Source organism: Hippopotamus amphibius, chromosome 7 (assembly GCF_030028045.1).
Source record: "Hippopotamus amphibius kiboko isolate mHipAmp2 chromosome 7, mHipAmp2.hap2, whole genome shotgun sequence".
In the NCBI taxonomy this organism is placed as follows: Eukaryota; Metazoa; Chordata; class Mammalia; order Artiodactyla; family Hippopotamidae; genus Hippopotamus; species Hippopotamus amphibius.
In genome coordinates this window covers 137,835,964-137,861,525 of record NC_080192.1, presented here as the reverse complement: position 1 = coordinate 137,861,525, position 25,562 = coordinate 137,835,964, and the positions used below count along the sequence as shown (strand labels likewise).

The window sequence follows — 25,562 nt, the reverse complement described above, 5'->3', positions numbered from 1 at the left end:
ATATTAGCTGTGTGATTGTATTCAACATTCCTGAATTTCAGTTTTCTCATTCAAAGCCTATCTCAGAGAATAAGGAAAGGATGAGACTAATTTTGATAAAACAAAGACAATGAAGCAAGATTTTTCCTAAGTATAAAAACAAGCACAATTACCTGTTTTGATGTGAATAAATGTCTTAATTTCTTTGAGCTTCAGATTCCCTTTTTCTATATTATGAGGATTAACTTAAACTAGAATGTATGAAAAGACACTACCCATATTTTTCTGGTACAAAGTGGTATTCAACAAATGTGAATGAATGAATTTGAAAGTCACAAACCATTTGTTTTTTTGTAGTCACATACACAATCACTAATATTGTCTAGTAGGAAGAAGAACGTACTGTAATTCTCTCTACCTCTCTTAGAGGATCATCTTTGTTGAACATATACGAGTTTGAAATCATCATCTATGTTTATTTTCTAATCCTGAAGTTCTACATAATCATGAATCTCATTGTCTGAAAAGGGTAGGTTTTGTTTTGTTTTGTGTTTGTTAAACACCAACTGGATGTTTCTTTTCCACCCATCATCTTCTTTCTTATGCATTAAAAACAGGGCAAGTAGACTGTGTTTAATAGTATTGCTAAGGAAAAATTATGCATTTGGGATCATTCCTGCAAAAATTCTAGTCTTCAGAAATTTTTTCACCTAAAATTTTTAATAACCATATGCTTCATTTGCTTATAGCATTTTATATTTATTACACAAAATGAACAATTATTTCTATTCCATATGCAATAAAGCTTAAAAGAACACATGTTTTTTCTAGCATACAAATACACAAAACAAACTGATACATTTGCAAGTCTACAAGAATAATCCCTGAAGTGTTTCCATTAGTTTGACCTTGGTAAGTGAACTCTTTGGGTGGGCTTCAAAGAATTAAAGGGCTCTTTCAAATCTAGCTTGCAGGCAGAAAAGTAGCAAAATGTTTGAAAAAGTGAGTGTCCATCTTGCACCAGCTTCATAAAATCAGACCTAGGCACTGTCTAGCTGATTTCAAGTTCTCACAGCCCAGCTGTTCTTCTGGAAGCCAGCAACACTGGGACAGATGGTATTAATGTTTTCTTACACATGGCTAGCCATAAGTACAAGTTCTAATTAAAATAAATTATAGACATTATTTCCAATGGTCTTTTTAAAATACATTTAGTAAATAAGAACCAAGAGTAGAACCTGGAGGCACTATACAAGAAGTTGGCAAACTGACAGAGAGATACCTGAATACAAACATGATGTATTTAGTTACAGCTTTGGAACAGAGGTATATTTTCCAGGGAGAAATACTATTGCGCTCAAGATGGTAAAACCTGATTTGTGACAGAGTCAATGAAATCTGCCACCATTTAGAATATGCATAAGAAAACTCAATAGGTGCTGAAGGCCAAGCCATGGTAGCATCTATGTATTACTAAGATCCATTCCTAATTGACCACCGTGAAAAAAGAGGCCATACTCTCTTACATATTCACAGTAAGTAGAATGCCACAAGTAGAAATTAACTTCAAGGACTTCAGAAGTATCTGAGGAATCCAGTGGAAGGACAGCAGGTAATCTAATAGCAACAGCAAGGCTTTCTTATTGAAAAGCTGGTTCTAGACTAGAGCCAACATGTTGAGAAGCACTTCCCAATCATTTCTAGCTATAAAGAAAGCTTAAGACAAATTGTCAAAACCATCTAAATTATTCACTTAATAATTACTGAGAGAGGGCCAATAACATGTAAGGTTCCAAATTAGATGTATGGTGACTGTAACACTTGCCCTAGATAAGCTCATGATTATGAAGGGAACATAAGCTACATAAATCAATAACTGTAGTAAACTGTTGAAAGAGACAGCGATAAGGAGAGAGTTTTAAGACTTCCTATAAATTTACAATAATTTTAAGACTTACTATAAATCTATAGCAATTAAGCCTTTCAGTGACTGCAAAGCCAGAGAGGTCCCGGCGGGGGGAAAAAATCTATAACAATTAATGCAGTACAATTATTAGAGGAAAGACAGACAAATAGATCAATGGATCAAAATAAAGAACCCCAAAATAGGCCCTCATTATATGGAAAGCTGATATTCAACAATGATGCAAATGCAATTCAGTACAAAGAGGACAGTATTTTCAACAAATAACACTGGAATATTTAGATATTTTTTAAAAATAATCTATACCTTGAACAATAAACAAAAGTAAACTCTCAAAATGAGCCATGAAACTAACTGTAAAATGTAAAATTATATTCCAATAAAAAAAAATCTTACTAAAAGTGACAGGAGAAAATCTTTGTGGCAAAAGTTTCTTAATATGATACCAAATGCACAGTCAACAAAGAACAAACTGATAAACCGGACCTCATCAAAATTTAAAAGGTATGCCCTTCAAAAGACACAGATATGAGAATGAAAAGATAAGGCATAGACAGGAGAAAATCTTTGCAAAGGACTTGTATCCTGAATATATAAGAAAACTCTCAAAATCAGTAAAGAATACAAAAACCCAATTTTTAAAATGATGTAAAAAGACAAATGATGGCAAATAACCACATAAAAAAGATGCTCAACATCATTACTCACTGGAGAAAGCAATTAAAACCAAAATTAGGTACCACTACATACCTATTAAAATAAATAAAATTAAAAAGACTGACCATACCAAGTACTGACAAAGATGTAGAGCAACTGGAACTCGCCTAAGACTGATTAAAAAATAAAATGGTACAAGCGCTTTGGAAGACAGTGTGGCAGTTTTTTGAAAAGTTAATCATCCGCCTATCATCTGATCTGATCCTGCCATTCCACTATCATGATTTATCCAAAAGGAATGAAAGCACATGCCATACAAAGACTTGCACATAAATATTCATAGCAGCTATAACTATAAAAGCCAAAACTCAAAATAAACCAAAGGTCCATCAACAAGTGAATAAAGTATAACTCCACCAATGGAATACCAATCAGCAAATAAAACAGAATAAACTACTGATCCATGATACAACATAGATGAATCACAGAATAATTATGCTGAGTGAAAGAAGCCAAAGTGTATACTGTTATGACTCTATTTACATAAAATTCTAGGAAACGTGAAGTAAGATACAGAGATATAAAACACATCAGAGATAGCCTGGGGAGGGGGTGTGATGGGGAGAAGCAGAGGAAGGAGGGGATTATAAACAAGCAAGAGAAAGCTTTGGGGATACGGATATGTTCATTATTGCGACGAGGTGATGGCTTCGTGGGTACGTACACATATCAAAACTTACCATATCTATACTTTAAATATGTACAATTTATTGTTGGTCAATTTTAACCCAATGAAGTCAGAAAAAGAAAACAAGCAGTACTTCTTTTTAATCACATACAATTACCAATTAATTTTGTTCATTACTCACTTCCGACCGGTGTGCCTGGTCAATCTAACCATCAGCTTCCGTGCCTCTTCTGAGCTAGACTGAGTATTTTTAACATATGAAATTGGTTTCTCAAGTCCATGTTTCTCCAAAATCTCTGACACACTGTAAGTAAAAGAATTTTTAAATATTCTTCTTGCTACTGAACAAAAAAGCTCTAAGAATCTTAAACATACAAGTAGCACTTAGGTATTAAGCATTTTTTTTTTTACAGTAGCACAAAGAATGACCTAATTTTACACATTACATTAATTCTCAGCAAAAAAGGCTAATAATATACATCAAATCTTATTTCTCCTACTGACTCTTATTGCAATATACTTGGGATAAGTTAACATTTTTTAAAAAGCCTGGCATATCCTTGTCTCAAAATCTTTTTTACAATTTTCCTGTACTCTAAAATCATCAAGTAAGCAAAATAAACCAAATCTATCACTGCAATACCCAGCTTTAACTCTTAACAACCCTAGTGAGTATTTTTGTTATAGGCAAGGCTACTAGAAAAGCAATAAGCAAAGAATTTTAGAGTTGGAAAACTACAGAAACATCATAAGGCAGGTCTCCTTCAAGAATCCATTCTATAAACAAACAAATAAGATTCCTGTTCTCATATAGATCTTTTTGAGATTTCCTATTCTATAATCATCAGCACTGTACATACACCTTGTCTGTCTCACCAAATCTCACATTTATGAATTAACCACTACTGGGCTCAAAGAGATACCAGATAAAATTCAATACTCTTCACAAAGATAAGTTTCATGGGTCATGTCATCTGACGTTATATACACTAAAACATTTATCAATTATTAATGGCTATGAGGTGGAACAAGAATAAAAAGTTCTCCTTTTAAAAGGTTAGTAAATTAAGGTGAACAGTGAAAGAACTAGGTATCATCCAGAAACCTACAGGGTGTTATGTTTCCTTGAGATATTGAGAGCATAATTCAACTATCAAGACAACCCATGGTTACACCGAGGAACATATGGTGAAATAAATGATGTTTATTTTGAAATAATTGTTTATGAAATACATTACATTTATTATACTGTATCTCTTTGAGAAAGGCCTTTTCAATTTCATTAGGGAAACAAAGGAAACCACGCAGACATGTAAGGAATGAATCTATATTGACTTAACCATTAAGCTCTGTTCAAACTATGCTCAATTTTTCAGGGAGGCTGGGGAGAGGAGAGAGACATCAAATTCGTAGATTCCAAATTCTTATACATTACCTATTACCACTATCAAGTGATGTTATTACTTATAATTTCTATAATTATATATTGGAAGAGCAAAGTATTACTCCTAAAATTTCATTTTTAATGTAAATATTTTAAAATTACATATAAGCACATTATATATACACATAAAAATGAATACTAGTAAACAATATGAAACTTCCTGGTAGCAAATTAGAAATTTTCAGTCTCCAAAAGAGACAGTTTAATGTTTCATTTTCACAGTAAAGAATACTGCTAGAGTTACTAATATAATATAATCCAGATAGTCAATCAAATGTAGTATACCCCAAAAAGGAAAGTTAAGGGTATAATAAGCATTGTTCGCTGATAGATGTAATAACTGCTGAAGGAACTAATATTTCTTATTTATCTACTATGTGTGAGATACTTTAAATTCTTAATCTAATATTAATTTTACATTTCATGAGTTAGATATTATAGCTAAGAAAATCCTAGGTTCAAAGACCACACAGCTAGTAAGTTACAACACACCTAGATTTGAACACTGTTCTACTAGTCTTCAAAGTCCATGTTCTCACTACTGCAGCATTCTGCTAAAATAAGCTAGTATTACATTCATTAAGAAAATTCATTCTTAAAAGAGTCAAAATGGAAATGACCACTGGGCATATGTAAGGTAACATTTCTTGGACAGACCTCCTTAATCAGCAATGGAACCAACAGATTTTCATTTTTCTCACCTGAGAATGTGTTCCAGTTGGTCTACCATGTCATGAAGAGCTGTGGTTATCTCTGTCTTCTGACTAAAGGATTAAGAGAAAAGAATTAAAATTAGGTTTTAGTAGTAGCTTTTTACCTAAAATACTAACCTCACTTAAGTTTAAAAAAAAAAACAAAACACCAAGTGATGTTGCCCCTGTATACTTAATATATAACAGTATCACATTGTCCAGGTAAAATGTCAGTCATCTCCTACACTCACTCAGCATCTTTCATGACTCAAAAGAGATTAAGATGAAAAAATACTGGACTAGAACAATACTCTATTACAGATTAGCAGGATATGAGCAACTATTTTCCTAAGAACTTTTAGTTAAGTTCTGCTAAAAGCAAAAAGAATTATAAATCAATTGTAGTCTTTAAAGAAGTGGCAAAAGACAAAGCCATCATTTATTTCTGTTCTTTTAACAAGTAAAACAGATTAGGAATCACGGCCCTGCACGCTGCCTTTCTCTTAGTCCTATCTACACCACCTGTGACTCCCCGAGGACTTTGCCACTAGGATTCTATATACCAGGAGACTTCTTCCATGTCATCATTCACTCTGCCTCCATTGCAACACTTTAAACAAAGGAGAAGTACATAGCTATCACATAGATAATTCCTACCAGGGAACAGAGATAACAAGCAAACCCTTTCTCAGGAAAAAAGTAGATGGGGGACTAGGAGAAACATTACCATGAAAAAGATCATAAACTAATAAAAATGTGGCTGATAGGATAGATTTAGTACAGCACAACACATGTACAGGCAAAAGGGATTTGGAAGAAAAGTTAAGCAACTGCTATAAAAATTCTCTGCCACCCTCTGCAACTCTATGCCAACCTTGGAGGGACAACTCTCAACTGAGAACAACTGAACCTGACACTCTCAGGTGCCTTCCAACAAACGATCCGACTGAATTCCAGCAAGATCTTAACAAGAAAACCAAATAAAAATCTTTATCTGCGCTTGGAAAATTAAAAACGGCCTGACTTGGACACAAAAGCCTCACTCACTAGTTTTAAAACTATCAATCTGTCCTGATCTAAACCTATGTGGCAATTACTTCACGCAATTTACACAGATTATACTATCTTTTTAAACCAAAATTTTAGGCCTTGGACTAAAGTGATAAATTAGGGTATATTCCACTTATAGTCCTTCCCAAAAAAACAAAAAAACAAAGATGATTTGTCAGAGCAAACTTCAATCAACATACTCATTCACAAACAATAGGTTTTCAATTATCATTTTGTAGCTCTACAATATACATGTGCCATTGATTTTCAGAATACAGTGAATTAACATTCAGAATACAGTGAATTAACATTCACAAACATAATGACTAAAGATTTTTTTCAGCGAGATGGAATGTGCTGCCTAGGTAAGAGGCACAAAAATTTAATTTCCTAAATAGTGAAAATATATAAAGTTAACCATTTGGTAAATAACAACCATTTAACTACTAAAAACAACCAACTAATCACTGGGAGAATGTAAACTGACAAACTTGGCATGAGGTGCAAAGAGAACCAGAGTAAGCATTTTAAAGGCCTATATTTTAATACTAGGCTAATTTATAATTGCAAATTATTTAGAAAATTATAATTATGAAATACAATCATTAAGAAATAAATGGAACAAGAAAAGAGTATCACGCTATTTTTTGTGTTTACCAAAAACAAAACAAAACAAAACAAAATCTGTTAGAGCAGAAGCCATTCATTTGAAGCCAAAAAAAGCTTTTGGCCACACATACACAAAACCGGCATTTCTTAGCCTACACAGTCTTTGAAAACGCACATACTCAGCCCCTCGTCATAATGTCTACATAAAAGAATGTTCTTTTAATATCATCACTCAATTGATATCATGATTATCTCCTCACAGTAGGCAAACTACTGTTTAAAAATTAATAGATAAGCTCTAATTGATATTTGTTTATTTGATCTTACTGAAGAATAAAGTCTAATATATTTGTTTTTAAAAATTACACATGTCAGTTAGAAGTCAATGATTTTATCTAGATGATTCAAGGACAACCAAGGGGGCATCAAGCAGGCAGAGGGATCATCAAGTCACCCACCTAGACCATTTAAGGAAGAAACTCCCCACCACTTCTGTTCTCTGAGTTACTTGTTAAGGAGAGGGCTCTGCATCTCTTGTCACCCTCTGGGAAGAGCACTTTGACTGCTGACCCTCTGACACCCACTGGGTGAGGTTTTTAAATGATGGGTAATGACATTTTGCTAAAAAAAAATTGTTAAAACAATCCACGTTACCAGCCCTCTGCTGCCTACCAAAGGCTCCTGGTTCCCCAAGGTACACTTGCTGCTCTTCACTAAGGATGTGAGGGAGCCTGTGGTCCTATCTGTACAGGTTTCAGTAATAAGTAGATGCTGACTCCACCCTGTGATTATACCTTTTCCTGCACAAAGGTTCCCAAAACCTGGACTGAGGAAGGGAAGTATTAACCACTAGTACAGCCTCCATTTAGCTTTACCAGTAACAAGGCTATTGGCCTTGATTCCTTTTGGGGGGTCAGTACTTAGACCCTTAATGAGAAGAGATGAATGATCAGGATCTACAAGCCACCCAACATTTCTGTACATAACAGACAGAATCCAAGATTACCCTACCCCCCCAAAATCAACACTGAAATAAGACTGACAATCTAGCTGCTCACATGTGAGGCAATTTCCCAAGGACTCAGCTTATCACAAGACAGCTAACCAACTTTTAGTATCTCAGATATAAGATACTATACATTAATGGTCAAGAATCACTAGACACGGGGGAATGGTCCTCACAGTAAAAGCAGAGATGCAAACAAACAGAAGATGAAAAATTAGAGATCATGGTGGGGGAAGCGTAATGCAGGGTGTAGAAGGGGTTTATGCCTCTGTGAAACAAGAGTAGGATATTATTTTGCTGTAAAGTGAATGAGAAAAAGTTCTTGGAATTTAAACAAAAAAGCCAAAATAAATTTTAAAATTCAAAATAGGGATTAGAAGATAAAACTGTAGATATCTCCCAGATCATTTAACAAAAGATCAAAATGTGGGAAAAAGAACAAAAAGGGCAGTAAATAAATTTAAAATGTGCAAAATAAAGAGAAAAAAAGGACATGCAAATAAAGTTATCAAGGAAACTTAACAGGAAAAAAATATAAGAAAAGTTCCCAATAGTCTGAAGGACATGAGTTTCCAGGTAGGAATACACTATTTAAATGAACAATGATAAATTTAGACTCACAATAAAACACATCCTTATGATAGTTCAGAACATCAGAGATGAAAGGAAGGGACTGAAGTATGCCAAGAAGGAGATTAAAAAAAGCCATATAATGGCCTTGGACTTCTCAACAACACTGGAAGGAAAAGACAACAGTGATTCCTTCAAAACTCACAAGGAAAAGGATCATAAACCTAGAAAATTCCATACATGGCCAAGCCTTCTGTCAAGTGTAAGGATGCAATTATGATATTTTTCTGACAAGTGATAGTCTTAAAATAAAAATGCCTCCATGCAATGTTTGACAGGAAGCTATCCAAGACTGTGTTCCATCAAAATGAGAGAATAAGTAAACAAAGGAGAAGATAATAACCCCAGAAATGCAATATGCGACACAAGAAAGACAGGCAAACCAAAGTCCCAGGATGTCTACTGCACAGCAGAATAGAGAACAATTAATTCACATCAAAGGAAAAGAAAAGATAATTCTAAGGAAGATGTTTCAAAAGTAAGAGGGAGAGAAAGAGAGTGAAAAGAGACAGGAGAGATTACTAGGTATTTTGACCTTGATTTTACACTCTGTCAGAAGAGTGAGGGAAGTAAATGGAGACAAAAAAGGAAAGTATTCAATCCAGGAAAAACAAAACGTTGCATAAAAAGGAAATATAATCATACCTAGCTCTGTATAAACAGTATATACATAATCATAATGATAGAAATACTGATTTAACTACACTGAAAGAAATGGTCAAGAAAAGTCAGTATGGGGGAAGGGTAGGCTTCCATAAAACAAAGTCAATAAGCATCTAAAACTGTAAAATCAACAAATAGCAACATGAGCACAGTATTCTAATGGAGGCAGGCAAAGTCAGGAAGGAAAACATGATCTATAATGAGTGTTTACTTTTAGCAGACAGGTATTCAAGGATGGGGAAGAAGAGTAACCAACAGTGGTTTCTCTCTTACAAGTTTTCTAATACCCTGATGTTAGCTAGTACAATACACTACTTTATGGTTAAAAATTAGAAGGGGATCATGTTCCCTTGGACTCCCTGATTTTACAACAGCACCTCCTCATCCCCACCAATTTGTTTTTCTCCAAGGCACTGACTTTCTAAAGTGAAAAGAGAATCTAACCTGTAGAATCTCTCACTGTCTGTATTTATCTGGGTTTTTTTTCTCTTCATAATGTCATTTAACTTGTTCTCCTATTCCCTACATTTACTGTAAACTAGAAGTTTGGCTTAAAGGACTGATTCAATTCAGGGTAAATAATTTTACTTCCTCCTGCTTCTCACCAGGAGGCACATAGGGCTGGGCTGTCTGATGCCATATTTGATAACTTGATCAAAGGTGACGGCAGTCAGGCTTTGACTTTAAAAATTTCCCCTTTGAAATTACAAAAAATAAAAATAAAAAATATTTGCTAAAGGTAATACTTTGGTACCATGCAAATATCTCTTCCCCATCAATTTTTCACCTGATTGCAGTACTATTAATGACTACATGAAACAATTATTTCACACTGGGTTGCAAAATCACTGACTTCTATCATTCATTTCACAAAAAAATAAAAATTTCCTTGGAAGGAAAAGAGAGGGAGAAAAGAAGAGAGAGGAAAAAAAGAAAACAGAGCATGAGGAGGGTTTCTGGTCTAAATATCTGATGTTGCACATGAGAAAACTGATGACCATAGAAGTTAAGTGACTCAGGTGTAGTCACAAAAGTTTAGGAATAGACCCACTAATTTTTCATTCAGTGTTTTTCCATGTGCTGTTATTAACTTCTCTAGACATGAAATGTATAATATATACTATGTTTTAAAAGAGTGATTAAAGGAATGATTGTTGTGTGACTTTCAAAGAGAAAATATATTCTGATTTGCATACAAGTAAATGATCCAAAAGAATATTATATAAATTTCCATTCAAACATAAGCCCAGTTAAAAATAACCTACATTCGTTCCTCAAAAAATTAAAAATAGCACTACAATATGATCCGGCAATTCCAGTTCTGGGTACATATCTGAAGAAAACAAACTCACTATGTCAAAGAGATATCTGCACCCTATGTTCACTGCAGCATTATTTACAATAGCCAAGACACAGAAACAATCTAAGTGTCCACCAATGGATGAATGGATAAAGAAAATGTGTTACATACATACTGGAATACTACTCAGCCATGAAAAAGGAAGTCCTGTCATTTATGACAACATGGATGAAACTTGAGGGCTTTATGCTAAGTGAAAAATGTCAGACAGAGAAAGACAAATACTGTATGATCTCACTTATAGGTGGAATCTTTAAAAAAAAAAAAAAATACAACCAAACTCACAGAAAAAGCAGTCAGATTTGTGGTTACCAGAAATGGGAGGTGGGGAAGGAAGCGGAAGGTAGTCAAAAGGGACAAACTCCCAGCTACAAGATAATAAGTTCTGGTGATGTGCAACACGATGACTGTAGTTAACACTGATGTATGTTATATTTCAAAGCTGCTAAGAGAGTAAATCCTAAAAGTTCTCACAAGAAAAAAACATTTTTTTCTATCTGTAAGAGATGATGGATGTTAACTAAACTTATTGTGGTAATCATTTCACGATGTATATAAGTCAAGTCATTATGCTATAAACCTTAAACTTATACAGTGCTTTATGTTAATTACATCTCAATAAAACTGGGAGAAAATTAGGTATGTATATTCATGCATTGTTACAATTCATAGAAGAAGTACAACTAGCCTACAATATGGAAAATGCCTCATTAGAAACACAATTTAAAACAAAGAGATATCACCATCTACCCACTGAAGAAAGTACTTTCTGTTATGGTGGTAGTGATATTCTTGTTTGTTTTTTTAATAGATAATTATCAAGGTTGACAAAATTATAGTGACTTCTCACATACTGGTAGAAAAACAAAAGTTTATCTCTAGGCAACAAGTTTGCATATGATTCCATTTTCTTCTTTTTTTTTTAATATTCCCCAAATTCTCTATAATGAACATTCAGGGAAGCAACATTTTCATTTTAACCGTTAAAGTAAAAAGACACAACCGTAAAAATTGCACACTGTGGATTCTTACCCATATCCTCTTTGTGGCAGACATTCTAATATGTCGTAGCAAAGAGCGAGCTGGTCATTTCGCTCGCAGCTATAGATGCACTCTAGTGCTACTGCCATCAGTTGGTCCTGATCAGGAATGATTTTTTGCTGCAACTAGAGAAAATAAAGCATATTGTGCTAAATGTCAATAGATTTACAGTCAGTTTTGACAGTACGACTGTCAACAGAATATTAAATAGTGCAATTAATCTGCTACAGAAACAAATCTTGGTTTTTCTTTAGCTTACAGACTTTTGGGGTCTTTAATAATTCTAAATGAAATTGCATTTTAATTACAGAATCAGCGAGAAAAGATAATTTGTACCCATAAGCTTTGCATCTGCTGAAAACAGATTCTTCAATTTATGACCCATTCAAGATAAAGTAGATAGAAGAAACACAGTGAATTAAAAAGGCAATTCATTACAAACAACATTTCTAACCCTAAAGCCAAATTTTATGTGTTTCAGTCACAAAAATATAGAATTCCTTAACTAATATTCAGAGATGTTCAAACCTGCCACTTTTCAGTATGCATTCTCTATTAGTCATTTAACTCAACAGTACTGAGATTTTATATGAAAGAAGTCGCATTCTAATGTGGTAATACTCATATCTCAAAAAACACACTCCATAGTTCTGATGCAGAAAAATAGTTATTTGAGGTCACTTTCCCATTGCAAACCATGGAGGCCCATTCTTAGAGTATTTTCTGGGAAATGAAAATAAAATCGTGCCTTGCTTTTCTCATCTATAAAACTGGGATATTAACATCTTCCTAATAGCATTGTTGTGAGGATTAAATAAATGAATACATGTAGAATGCTTATATTATTACCACCACAAAAACCAAAATTGAAGTTTGAAACTATTTTCCCAGAGCCCTTTACAACAACAAAATAAGTTGAAGATGATTTCCATAATAAAGATCTACTGGTTTTCAACATTTTAGTAGAAACTCACCAAACAGATAGGAAAGTGATGAAGAGAAACTGCCGAACAAGGGCATTTTCTCAGTAGAAAAATCACATCAATGGATGAAAAGAAGAAATGACTGGAAATAGGAAACATTAATAAGGTCACCAGGGAAGTAAAGTTTGCTAAAGTAATTGGGTTGAAGGATTTATATGCATATATTTCTACAAGGTATTAAGAAATATATCATTAATTTGACATCAACATTTGACAAAGAGTTAGTTATCAAGGTTGCAAAGCGACAAACTGGTGAAACAGGGACAAGCAGAGCACAATAAAAGTGTCAGTAAAAATTAACAAAAATAGCTAACTTTTCCCATTCTCTTATTGTGTGCCAGGTACTGTTTCTAAGCTCTTTACACACATTAATTCACAAATCCTCAGAACAATCCTGTAAGGTCAGTGCTAGCATCATTTCTATGTTACATAAAGGGAAAATCGAGGCACTGGGGGCACAAACAACTTGCTCAAGGCACAGAGCTGGTCACCGTCAAGCCAGGATTCAAATGCAGGCAGCTGCCTGCAAAGCCTAAGCTAAAGGAAAGCTCACAATCCTGCAGAAGAGCTTCACATACGGAAGAACAGAAGAGACTGAGGAAAAATACAGTAATAAACAATTAAAAATATGGCAATAAAAAATATGGTAAGGAAGCATCTGAGGAAGATAAAGAAACTAAAACCAGTTTCAGTCAAGGAGCAATGTGGGAAACTGACTGAAACAGAAGCCAGAGCCCTTGATGTTCTCCTCCATCTTCCTGCTTCCTGCCTTTCCCTCCCTGAGACTTTGAAAGTTAAATGTTCTGGAGTTCCTATTTGATCAGGTATGTTCAAAACCTTCTGCTGAAAGCCCTCTGGCAGACCTTCAATGTGAAAGGTAAAGAGTAAACTTTCTGCCTTCCACTCAAGCTATTTCATGGCCTGGTGCCCACCCACTTTTCCAGTCCTATGAACCACTACCTCTCTGCTCAAAGTTTAAGTTCACTCAGGTTAAATTACTTGCCTTTATCTAAACATGGCATTAGTCAGATTACATCCCCTTGTCTTATTCTACTCCTACCTGGAATGTCTTCTCAAGAAACTTAGTCTTAAAACTTTAGTCTCTAAAACCTCCCTAATAATCCAGTTTTATCTCCACTTGGCTGACTTCTATTGGACTTTTCCATATTTCTAGAGCCTCTTGCTTACGCTCAATAAATGCTGGTCTAAGAAATACATCCGCACTGTACTCTCATACAGGAATCCTTTTTCCTCTCTCTACTCCTAAGGCACCTTTCTGTTCTCTTCCTATGCCACTCAGCATAACTTTCTTAATACAATCTACTGTGTACGTGAATCACAACACTCACATTTTTAAGATACGTTTCACTGTTGTCCTATTAGACTCTCTACAAAATGTCTAACCTCATATAGTAACACATACTTCCTTTTATTCTCATCATTCCTGTCCTAATATCTCAGAGGTCACTATTAGACCATCATTTGCCCCACCTGAAGTTAATAGAAGGAAGCCCATTTAGGACTTTCTAAGAAATTAATAAATCTTCCCCACCATGGGCAGCAAATTATCTCCCATATTGTGCAGCAACGTAAAATGTAAGAAAGTCATAATTTCTTTTAACAAAGTCATAAAATTATGCACTACTACACGACTAGAAAAAGAACAACAGATGTTAGGACAGAATACCTGGAAAACCCCAGAGAACCAAGCAACAAAAGAAATCAGTGAAATAGTGAAAGAATCACTGAAAACTATCATACAAAAATCAGTAACTTTCATCTATACAAACAACAAAGAGAAAATGAGGGTGTATAAAACTCAATTTGTAATATAAAGAGAGAAAATTAAATGCTTAAGAATAAATTTAACAAGAAATGTGTAAAACCTATATGAGGAAAAATTTTAAACACTCCTGAAAGACACTAAGAAAGATATGAACAAACAGAATGATGTCCCCTATTCTTGAATAGGGTGACTGAACATTATACTAAAGTTCAGATAGAAAAACAAATATACAAGAATAATTTTAAAAACCTGAGGGGGGCGGGGTGGTTTCCCTGGTGGCACAGTGGTTAAGAATCCGCCTTGCCAATGCAGGGGACATGGGTTTGAGCCCTGGTCCAGGAACATCCCACATGCCGCAGAGCAACCAAGCCTGTGAGCCACAACTATTGAGCCCGTGTGCCGCAACTACTGAAGCCCATGCACCTAGAGCCTGTGCTCCGCAATAAGAGAAGCCACTGCAATGAGAAACCCACACACCGCAATGAAGAGCAGCTCGCCACAACTAGAGAAAGCCCTCATGCAGCAATGAAGACCCAACGCAGCCAATAAAATTAATTAATTAATTAATTAAAATGGGGGGAGCACAACAAAGGAATACCACCCATACCAGACTTTTAAAACACACTATAAAATCTCTATAATTAAAACAAGCACTTAGTACATGGACAAACAGACCAATAAAACAGTACAGAAACTCTAGAATTAGACTCAAAACAAATGGCAATTCTGTATATTGCAAAAGTGGCATCTCAAATCACCCAGGTACAGATAAGCTTCTTTAATAAATAGTGCTGCGACAGCTAGGTAGCATTAGGGAAAGCATAAAATTAGATTCATATCTCACACACTGCAAAAGAGCAAACTCCAAACAGATCAGGGGTCTAAACATAAAAATAAAACCATACAAGTACTAAAAGAAAACATGAATGATTTCTTCTGCCGACTTTAAAAAAATGCACGTGAGAGTTGCGAGTTGAGTTTCTTTGGGGCAAAATTAAGACTGCCACCTGGGAGACAGCATCCCAGACAGCTCTGAGAAACTGTTCCAAAGAGGCAGGGGAGATTAGTATATATGTATTCTTGGTAAAGGAGGAGTACATTCAATCAAACATGTTTTTGTAAGGGGTTTCTGCTAGTCACGAGGAGCAGATGTCACCATGTAGGGATTTAGTGCTTTTCTAGATATGAGGAGATGCAAGGGTTGGGCTCATAAAATCAGCTCCTGAAAACATCTAACTATCTAAAGACCTGTTTCGCCCATCCACCAAAGCACAGAGTGCCTCACTCCTGGTCTCCACCCTGAATTCCCTTCAGGGGATGTGGAAGGTCAGTAGCAGTAGCAGCACAATGTGATTTAGTACTGGCAGATGGCAAGTTCCAATTTATAGTTGACACTTCTTTAACCTTGTAGTAGGAAAAGGCTTTCTTACCATGACTCAAAATATAGAAGCAGTTAAAAAGAAAAAAAAAAAAGATTGATCAACTTGCTTACACAAAAAATAAACTGTAAAAAATTTTGCATGACATAATACACCATAAGCAAAGTCAAAGACAGCCTACCAAATGGGTGAAATATTCACAATAGAAACCACAGAAAAAGGACTAATTATAGTAATACATATGAATTTCTAAAAGTTAAGGCACAAAGAAACAAAAATCTAAGTAACAAAAGAGGGAAAAGGCAGGAATGGACAATTCACAAAAATGACAAGCCTCTCAAGCATATGAGAAAATGTTCAAATTCACTCACACTTAGAGAAATACAAATTAAAACACTGAAATGTCACTTTTCACCCCATCATGGTGGCCAAAATTTTTAAATACGACAACGAATTCTGTCTGCAAAGTTGTGGAGAAACAGCCATGCTCATATGTTGCTGATGGAAATGTAAAGTGGAACAACCCCGCTGGAGAGAAATGTGGTAATACCAACACAACCCTGCCTTGAGAGCCCGGAATCCCCTTGTAGGAATACACCCTCAAGATATACCAATAATACAAAATAAATACAGACAGGTTACTCAATGTAGCACTGTTTGTAATGGTAAAATACTGGGAATAGCCTAGAAAACTAGTGAGACTGAGTGACTGAATTTTCAATTTTATATCTTAACTTATATAACCACATAGCTACCATACTGCACAGCACAGTCCTAGAGGCACTTTTCAATTTCCTAAGGAGTGTGGGCCCAAAATACACCAACAGGAAATTGCAGCTAAGAGTTCATAGTGTTAAGTAGATTTTCCCATTTGTCCCCATTGTTGGGATACAGTCTGGGATCCATAACGAGAAGGGCCTAGTAAGTATCCAATGCTTCTGATCTGGATGCCTGAAGGACCACACCCTAGGAATACTGAAGAACTGGAAACAGGACAGTCTTTCTGAAACCTGAAACAGCTCAGTCCCTGATCAGATTAAAGTGACCTTCACCAGACGAGAATGGTGGGAACAGCAAAACAAGAGTGGCATATTCCATATTCCCCCAAATTCTAATCTATTATAACTGGGTTGGGCCCAGAAAATCATTTTCTTTTTAATCTATATAGTTCTGATGCACAAATGCGTTAAAAAAAAAAAAAAAAAAAAAACCAGTATACAAGACAGAGAACAATACGAGAAGGGAGAACATTTTATTCCCAAATCATCTCTATCCAGACTTGCCCGAGTTACTTCACAAGTTTCACTTCCCAAACAGGGATTCAAGCAAAGAGCAACAGCTTAAAATCATAAGACGAGCACTTAAAATTCGGATGTTATAAAAGACAGGAAGAGTCTGAAACACATGAGACAGCTGAAAACACAAATCTGTATTTGTATTATTGTTCTCATTATTCACTCCCCTCTTTCCAGTAGAGGGTTAGTCTTCCCTGCCCCATTACCACCAGGTGTGGCCACAGAGCCTCCCACCTGTGAGATGTGAGAAGACGTAATTTCAGGCACTGGGAGCTAAGCTTTAAGAGCCGCTGTGTGGTTCTACTTTGTTCTTTTTCCTGTGCCACAAGTTAGAAAAGGCGACTGCTCTTTCGGCCTGAGTCCTGGAATGAATAAGACATGGAATACAGAAGAAGCCCAACCACAGCCTATGTGATACCTGCGAGATGTGAACATTTGCTGTTGTCAACTACTAAGATTGCAAGGTCATTTGTTAATGCAGCATAACTTAGCCTAAGCTGTCGGATACAGAAATCAGGGCTCCTTTCATGTCACTAAAAATACCTTGTGTGTGATTCAAGATAGATCCGAGGTACACTCTTTTTGTAAACAGTCAAGGAAAATAAAATAAAAACAAGGCTCCAAGGACAATCCTAGTAAAGCAAATAAATGTAATCAAGTGATCTAAAGCATCATAATGAAACCCAGGTTAGTCATCCATCCCTTCATTTGCCCTGCCAAAATGCACTTGCTCTCTACAAGGCGCTGTGCTAGTCCCTGGTAGTACAGAGACACTGGAGATAGAGGGGACATACCCAGGAAACAGACGGACAGACAACCATGAACAAGCAATGACAACACAGTGAGATACAGGTTATTTTAGAGGCAGCTACAAGGCCTGCCCTAGCCCAGGTAAGTCCCGGGAGGTTTCACAGCAGAGGGATTCTTGGAGAGCAGGATCTTGAAGGGTAAGCAGGTATTTGTTAAATGAAGGAAAGAGCCTGATTATTGCAAGCAAAGGAAATAGCCTCACGGAACACAAAAAGGCACGAAAGAACCTGACAGGATGAAGAGGTGAGAAGTTAGTATGGGAAAACTGGTGCATTCATGAAGGGAAACGAGGCTGAAGAGGCAGACTAGAAGCAGATCACAAAGAACCTTCCACGCCATGCAGAGAGCCCAGCATTTACCCTGCAGGCAATGGTAGGTCACCAGATATTTTCTGTAGATCATGACACGATCAAATTTGTGTTGTAGAACGATAACATCGAGAGAAACAGAGAGGGTGGATTGAAAAAGAAGAGCCCAGCAACACGACTGTTCTCTGCTTTGATGCTGACATTTCAACGAAGGCAAATGGCTATATGTTTTATTCAAAAGGCATATGCTAAATTGCCAAGTAAAAACAACAGAAAGCTGACTATATGCAAAGGATTTACAAGACTCTGTAAGGAAGAAGGATCACAAACAAGATTACTGGAAAGAATTAAAGTCACTTCTTTCCTCCTCATAAAGCACTGGCATTCAGTCCATCCTGCTTCTTACGTAACATTCTGCTGTCATAAGCAACCCACCTCAGCTCACAGCAAGCCACCCCAAGTCTAAATCAGAATACTAAGTGGAAGCTGCTTACGAGAAGATGGAAAACTTTAAAGAGCCAATGAACAGAGATGTTTCTGACCGACAATCCATCCAGAAACAAAAAAAATGTGTGAGATTAACTAAGCAATGCTTTCTTTTTCACCTTAATTATAATGGTCGATGACCATGTACCTTAGAGGACGTCAGACTGCTAACAAAGGCCAGTACAAGAAGTACTTTCAATTAGAATTTGGGAGTAGAAGGGGTCTCCAATGGCTTCGGCTTGAACCGCAACCTAATGCTTTAACTCTCAGTATGAAGTCAACGCCTCGAGTCCCCTCATACTGCTTGAGTCCCCTCCGAAGGAAAGGCAGCCACTATCCCTCGAAACAGTATATTTGATTTATGGTTAAATTAAGAGGTTATTTACATTGCAAAAGTATCCCACACTTAACAATTTACCACCAGTATATCTGAACAACAATTTGATCTCTATAGAAAGATAGATCAGTCTTCAGCAAATACGAGTTACGAAGAATAATTATAAGATCTCCTTATGAGATCCTAAAAATTTTAATAAAAATACCGAAGGTCCCCAACGGTAGAAGTCTTTTCTTCTTCTATTGATGTTACAGTAAAGCATAACAGTTAAGAACACAGCTGGGAAACTAGAAAACCTGTGTTTGAACCCAAGGTTCCACTCTTCACTGTGGCCCCAGGGAATTGCCTAACCACTCTATATCATGATTTTCTTTTCCTGTAATATTAATATAATCAACATACCTACATCATAGGATTGTTACAAGGATTAAGTGAGGTAACACTTGTAAAGCACCTGCCTATAGTAAGAATTCAATACCTTTCAACTATTAGCCTTTTTGGTGTTGCCAGTTTTCACAAGGTACTAGAGTCAATGAACTTTGGAGTAAGTCAATCAAGATACACATATTCTTAAAAACTTCCAAAAAACTTTTGGACTAAACTGCTGAAACATTTTTAAAGAATAAAATGATAACCACTTCTTCTGTTTAAAGAGAAATTACTTGCAAAGCCTAGTATTAAAAAACTTGTAAATAAAACCTAATTCCTTAAGGGGAAAAGGTACAGAGATTTTTAAGAAGTTAAAGTTTCTACTCACATCAGGCTTGGAATGCTGAAATATCTTCAGGGGAAATTTTAAGTCTCCTTTAGCTAAGGTTACTAAGTATTCCTTCAGCAGCTCACTAGCCACACCAGGGGACTGTTTCTCACAACGATGAAGAAAGGGAACCATCCACTGGTAGGCGCTTGTCACATACTTGTCCTCAGGACACTGAAAACGTAATTCACCAAAACAGACACACGTTAAATTAAATACCTGATAATAACAGACAAGTTATAAAGCTCAAAGATAATCAGACTCATGTTAAACAATGAAAGCCCAGTACTTTCTAAAACAGACACCCCAGTTCACGCTGCACAAGGAGACAGAGGCAGCAGGAGAATCATCTCTGCCTGGGGTTGGTAGAGCCAACAAGAGCGGCAAGAGCACTGCGGCCCATCTCTCTAGCACCACGACCACCCTGAGGGCCCTCAGAGCCTAAGCCCAGCTGCGGAAGACAGACATGCTGCTACTACTATTACTACTGCTGCTGCTACTCTTATTGCCACTACTCAGTCATGAGGTCTTCCAGAGCAAAGAGAGATTCTACTCCAAAAGTGTATGTGTGTGTATGTGTAAAAAGGGTCTGGGCTGGGGGGGGGGTAGAGAAGTGGGGGGCGGATAGGCTGACAGAAAGGGTGAAAGAGAGAAGAACAGAGAGGCAGATAAGCATAAAGAAGCTCTAGAAAGGAGCCACTTGAGAACAGTCTTGTTTATAAAATCCCAGATTCTCTTCCACCCTTTTCCTCTTCCTCTGTTTGTTTCATACCTTCATAACTACCTTCACAAAACTCCAAATGACACACATACTCTTACTCATTATCCCTGAAATTACACAATCACTTCCCTTCTTTTCCCCAAGAGATACACCTGAATCTCTTAAGAGGCATCTTGCATGTAACACAACTCAATTTTCACTGGGTGGATCACAGGGAAAAGAAATTAGTCAGAGAAAAGGAAGGTAGGGACAGAGGGAAAGAGAAAAGCAGGATTGATAAAAGGAAAAAAGATGGTGAGAGGGATGAGAAAGAGGGGGGAAGGGAAAAGAATATAAAAACAAAGTATGAGAGAGAGCACATCTAATTCCACCCCTTTCTGCAGCCCATTCAAACCAGGCTGCCCCCAAGCAAAAAACTAAAAAGAGCATTGTTGGACAACTAGCAACTAGCACCTCCACAGCCCATCATTCTTATTTTAAGGTGGCTCTCTACTCAGTGGGCTCAGTAGAAATCGGTTCCTAACTTTGGAGACTGTACTTTCTCCCTAGAGTGACCCCCCAGAAAATCTAAGGATGGCCGGACAAGTTCTCCTACACATACTAATCCTGAAGCCAAAATGTTTTCTTCACACAACCACCCAGCCAGCCATCTGAACTCCACTACACTTGTTTTTTTTAAGACCTTGGAATATAGAAGTAGTTGGGAATTTTAAAGTGAAGGATTAGAAACATGATTACTAGAATGATAGCTAATTTAAATATGCCTAGCTGGGGGGGGGGGGGTCATATACAGGTGAATATGAATGAAGGGCAAAGAAGGTACAAAACCAGCCAAAGTGGTTTTGGATGCCTTCAGTAACTTATTCATAAAATTTGATTTTTTTTTCAAGTCAAGAAAACTTCCTTTATTGACTAAGTTCTCTGGTTTGAAGGACACTACATCTTTGGCTCTGAGACATACATTAATCAAAGTGCAGAGGGGACACTTAAAAAGAAAGTTTTAAACTAAAACCTACACTGTTCATCAGTAATCTTAGTTTTTCGATGTCTTTCATCTCCTGGAGTTCTTTCAAGGTTAGGGTTATATCACACCCAGCTTCATAAACCAGTGCTTCCAGAGTAACCAAATTATCGCAGAGAAGCAGCAAACCAGGAATATTCCGCTCCATTCCAAGTCGAATAAGTGACAGTGCACAGTCAACCTAAAATGGAAAGGCGACAGTAAGTCTCTGAGTATTATCTCTTTTCCATATGGTCTAAAGTAAAAGCCTTCAGTGTAGAATCTAGCAATAATCCTCATAATCACTTTATATAAAACTGCATTACCACTAACACACTTTTTTATTCAGTACAAAAACATTAGACTTCTTTATGAAATATATCAGCACCAAACTGTCTCAAAAGAATCAAATAATCAGCAAGAAATATTGAAAATAAAAATAAAAGAACTATCTTCAATTCATAGAGCATTACAGTTTACAGAGCTGTTTTACATACATCTGTCTATTTAATTTTCAAAACATTAACAAGCAGAAAAAAAAAAAAACAAAGCTAGGTAGTGATAATGTCAAATTAACCTATTTTCACTATAGCACTCTGACCCAAAAAGAATGTTTTGCTTCCATATTCCTGTTTAGTTACCCTCTCCTTCCACAAGGCTTCCCATATAGATGACATTCAAGAAATACTCTGGTAGACATTTTCTCTGTCTCAATTCAACTATTTAGACCTCCCTTACACAAAAACAAAGAACAATTTTCCTACAGATGCTCAATACACAGCAAGTTCACTCCTATCACCTGATCAGGTGTATAAAATGACATATTCTGATTGACAGCAAAATCATCTAATGTGGCCTTAACCCATAGTGCCTTATACTGCTCCTCACTTACTCCCTTACTCCTAGAATAACAATTATTTATCAACGACCTACTATGAACTGAAGACCACTCTAAGTGTTAGGAACACAATACTGAATAAGATGAGGTATCTTCCTTCAAAGATGTCTCCATCTCGTAGGGAAACACAATCTGGCAAATTAACGACTGAAGTGGAGTGAGGGTGCCTGGGATCTCAAAGAAGAGGGCAAGTAGCCCAACCTGAGAGTCACAAAGTCTCCCAGAGAAGAGAACACTTAAAATGGGTTTTAAAAAATCAGTGGATATGAGTAAGCGAAGAAAGAAGAAGGGCAGGAGAACAGCATGGAAGGCAGAGATGCGTGAGTGTTGTGGAAGAATAGTTAATTCCATAAACTGAAAACAAGGTATGAAGCAAAGCAATGAAAAACGAGGCTAGAGTAGCAGGGACAGACCAGATTAAAAAAGAGCATCATTCGCTGAGCCAAGGAATTCGCAGTTTACCCTGAAACGCAAATCCAAAGGATTTTCGACTGAAGCATGTCATAAATAGACTTACACTTTGGAAAGAATACTCAGTATTTACTGAATGAATGACAAATGAAATATGAATGGACTGGAAATGGACTGGGCTGAAAGCAAGTAGACTAGTTAGAACTGAAAATCACTAGTAACAGAAAACTCTCTACTAGTGACAAGAGTAGCTCCAGGGGGGTAGCAATATTTAAGGGACAAGCCAAAGACTCTGGGCCACATGGAGGAGAGGAACATGAACAACGAAGAAAAAGACAAGGAAGAAAATGCAATGACATCACTCATGCCTAAGGAGAAGAGACTGCAGGGGAGAGGAAGCAGTAGTGTCAAAGGACAATGCTGTTAAACAACAATGGAGGGGATCTGACATTAAAAGGTGAACAGGGAGCCTTATTGATGGAGTTTCCTGGAGTGGCAGGAGTAGCCAGACACCATGGAAACAATGAGTAAGCAAACAATGAGGAAATGATTACAAAGAGCAGAGTGGCTATCTCTGAGCTGAGCTGTGATGAAAAGGAAAACAGCTAAATCAGAAGCCAGGCAGAATATACAAATATAAAATAGGAGTGATTTGAACTTTACGTCCAAGAGAAGGCAGGGGGGATAACAGACCAGAAGTTGAAGATACAGGAGAGAGAGAAAGGATGGCTGCTAGAACAGTCCTGGGCGGGGTGGGGGTGGGGGGGGGGGAGGTGGGGGGGGGTGTGGAACCTGCAGGGGTACAGGTAAAGAAGGAAGTGCAGGTGAATGCAAGAAGAGAGACCTCTTCCTCTGGGAAAGCTGGAAAAATTAGGGCAAACAGAAGTGATTTCTCAACTTTCTCCATGAAATACGAAGCAAAATCATTGCTGAGGATGATAAGGGAAGCACTGGTGAGAGAAAAGAAGGAAAGGAGGAGAGGGAACAGTCACACAGCACAAAGAAAAAATATCAAGCAATGTTACAGATCCACCCAAAGCCCTTCCGAGACTCAGGGACTGACAGGTGAGGAGGTGAAAAAAGAACTGCATATTCAGTTGAAGAGTGGTGCAGATAATAATAGGGAGGAAACTACAGGTAGATAAGGCATGAGATGAAAGGGAAGGGATCTGGCCATACTGCAACAAAATGACAATGTCAGAAAGGCCACATCTACTTGTATACCAATTTTTTAAAAACAGAAAATCTCAAAAGGTATGAAGGAACTTGATGTGTAAAACACAACTCTGTGCAAGTAATAGTTTGAACACACAGCACATTAGCAATCCGTAACACACTCAACCAACTTTGTGATCAACATCTGCGCTTCTAACATCAACTTTGCATTTGTTGCTTTCCAAAATACTTAGTGAAGCAAAAATGTTTGAAAATCAAATTACTGACACCTTAAAGTAGGTTCTATTACAACTTACAGAATTATACCACCTACCTCCAGCCCTCACTAGATAAATTTCACCACTCTATGTACACTTTTTCCTAAACCAACAAAGAAGTTTTTCAAAAGCCATTTATAGGCATTAAGGAAGTAGTCCTACATCAAGTAAACCTCTAAAAATGAAAAAGATAAAACTATGTCAGATGCTGCCTCGAATACAGCATAAGCCACAAGAAACATCAATACATAAAATGAAGCTAAAGAACAATACCCCAATTATGAGTGTTTTTTAAATAAATGAAAGAGATGAAAGTATACAGCCAACTAAATAAAGCACCCCCAAATCACTTTCCTTTCTTTATAATTATTCTTAACTACTAAAACAGAAATCAAGATGTCTAGGAATTACAATTAGACTTAAAAAAATTTTATTTCAGAAGGTGCTATTTTTTGCTTTTGTTTTTAATAGACATTCTTTTTGAGAACAGTTTTAGGTTGACAGCAAAAATGAGCAAAGTACAGAGATTCCCCATATTACCCTTGGCCCCACACATTACCAACGTCCCACACCAGGCCAGTACCTCTGTTACAATCGATGAACCCATACTGACACACCACTACCACTCAGTGTTCACAGTCTACATTAGGGTTCACACTTGGTGTTTACTTCCTGTTTCCTGTGGGAGTGGACAAACGCATAATGACAGGTATCCATCATTATGGTATCCCACAGAGTATTTTCACTGCCTTAAAAATTCTCTGCGTCCTACCTATTCATCCCTCTGCTACCAACCCCTGGCAATCACTGATCTTTTTACTGTCTCTATCGTTTTGCCTTTTCTAGAATGTCACACAACTAGAATCAAACAGTATATGGCCTTCTCCGACTGGTTTAACTTAGTAATACGCAAGATTCCTCCACATCTTTCAGCTTGAGTGCTCATTTCTTTTTTTAGAGCTGAGTAATGTTCCACTGTGTGGATATACCACTGTTTATCCGCTCGCCCACTGAAAGACATCTTGGTTCATCAATTGTAAGAAACGTACCACTCAAATACAGGATGTTAACAACAGGGTGGGCAGGGAGCTAGCCAGGGGAGTGTACAGGAACGCTGTACTTTCTGCTGAATTTTTCTATAAACCTAAAACTCCTCTAAAAAATAAAGTACTAGTAAAATAAAGAAAGATAAATGTAAAAAATGATTATTTTGCA

The 25,562-nt window shown here is 36.7% G+C and overlaps 1 protein-coding gene across 2 annotated transcripts in view; it reads right to left on the bottom strand.

Annotated features, from left to right (window-relative positions):
- Positions 1–25,562, bottom strand: part of NBAS (NBAS subunit of NRZ tethering complex) — a 320,076-nt gene that overhangs the window by 168,068 nt on the left and 126,446 nt on the right. For both annotated transcript variants that reach the window (XR_009054733.1, XM_057742162.1), the window contains exons 24-28: positions 21,622–21,807; positions 19,885–20,058; positions 11,735–11,868; positions 5,394–5,456; positions 3,430–3,552 (exon numbers count right to left, since the gene is read on the bottom strand). Coding sequence is in view for 1 of the 2 variants with exons in the window: in XM_057742162.1 (XP_057598145.1) it covers positions 3,430–3,552; positions 5,394–5,456; positions 11,735–11,868; positions 19,885–20,058; positions 21,622–21,807 (680 nt within the window). In the remaining variant the exon portion in view is untranslated. The remainder of the gene's footprint in view (positions 1–3,429; positions 3,553–5,393; positions 5,457–11,734; positions 11,869–19,884; positions 20,059–21,621; positions 21,808–25,562) is intronic.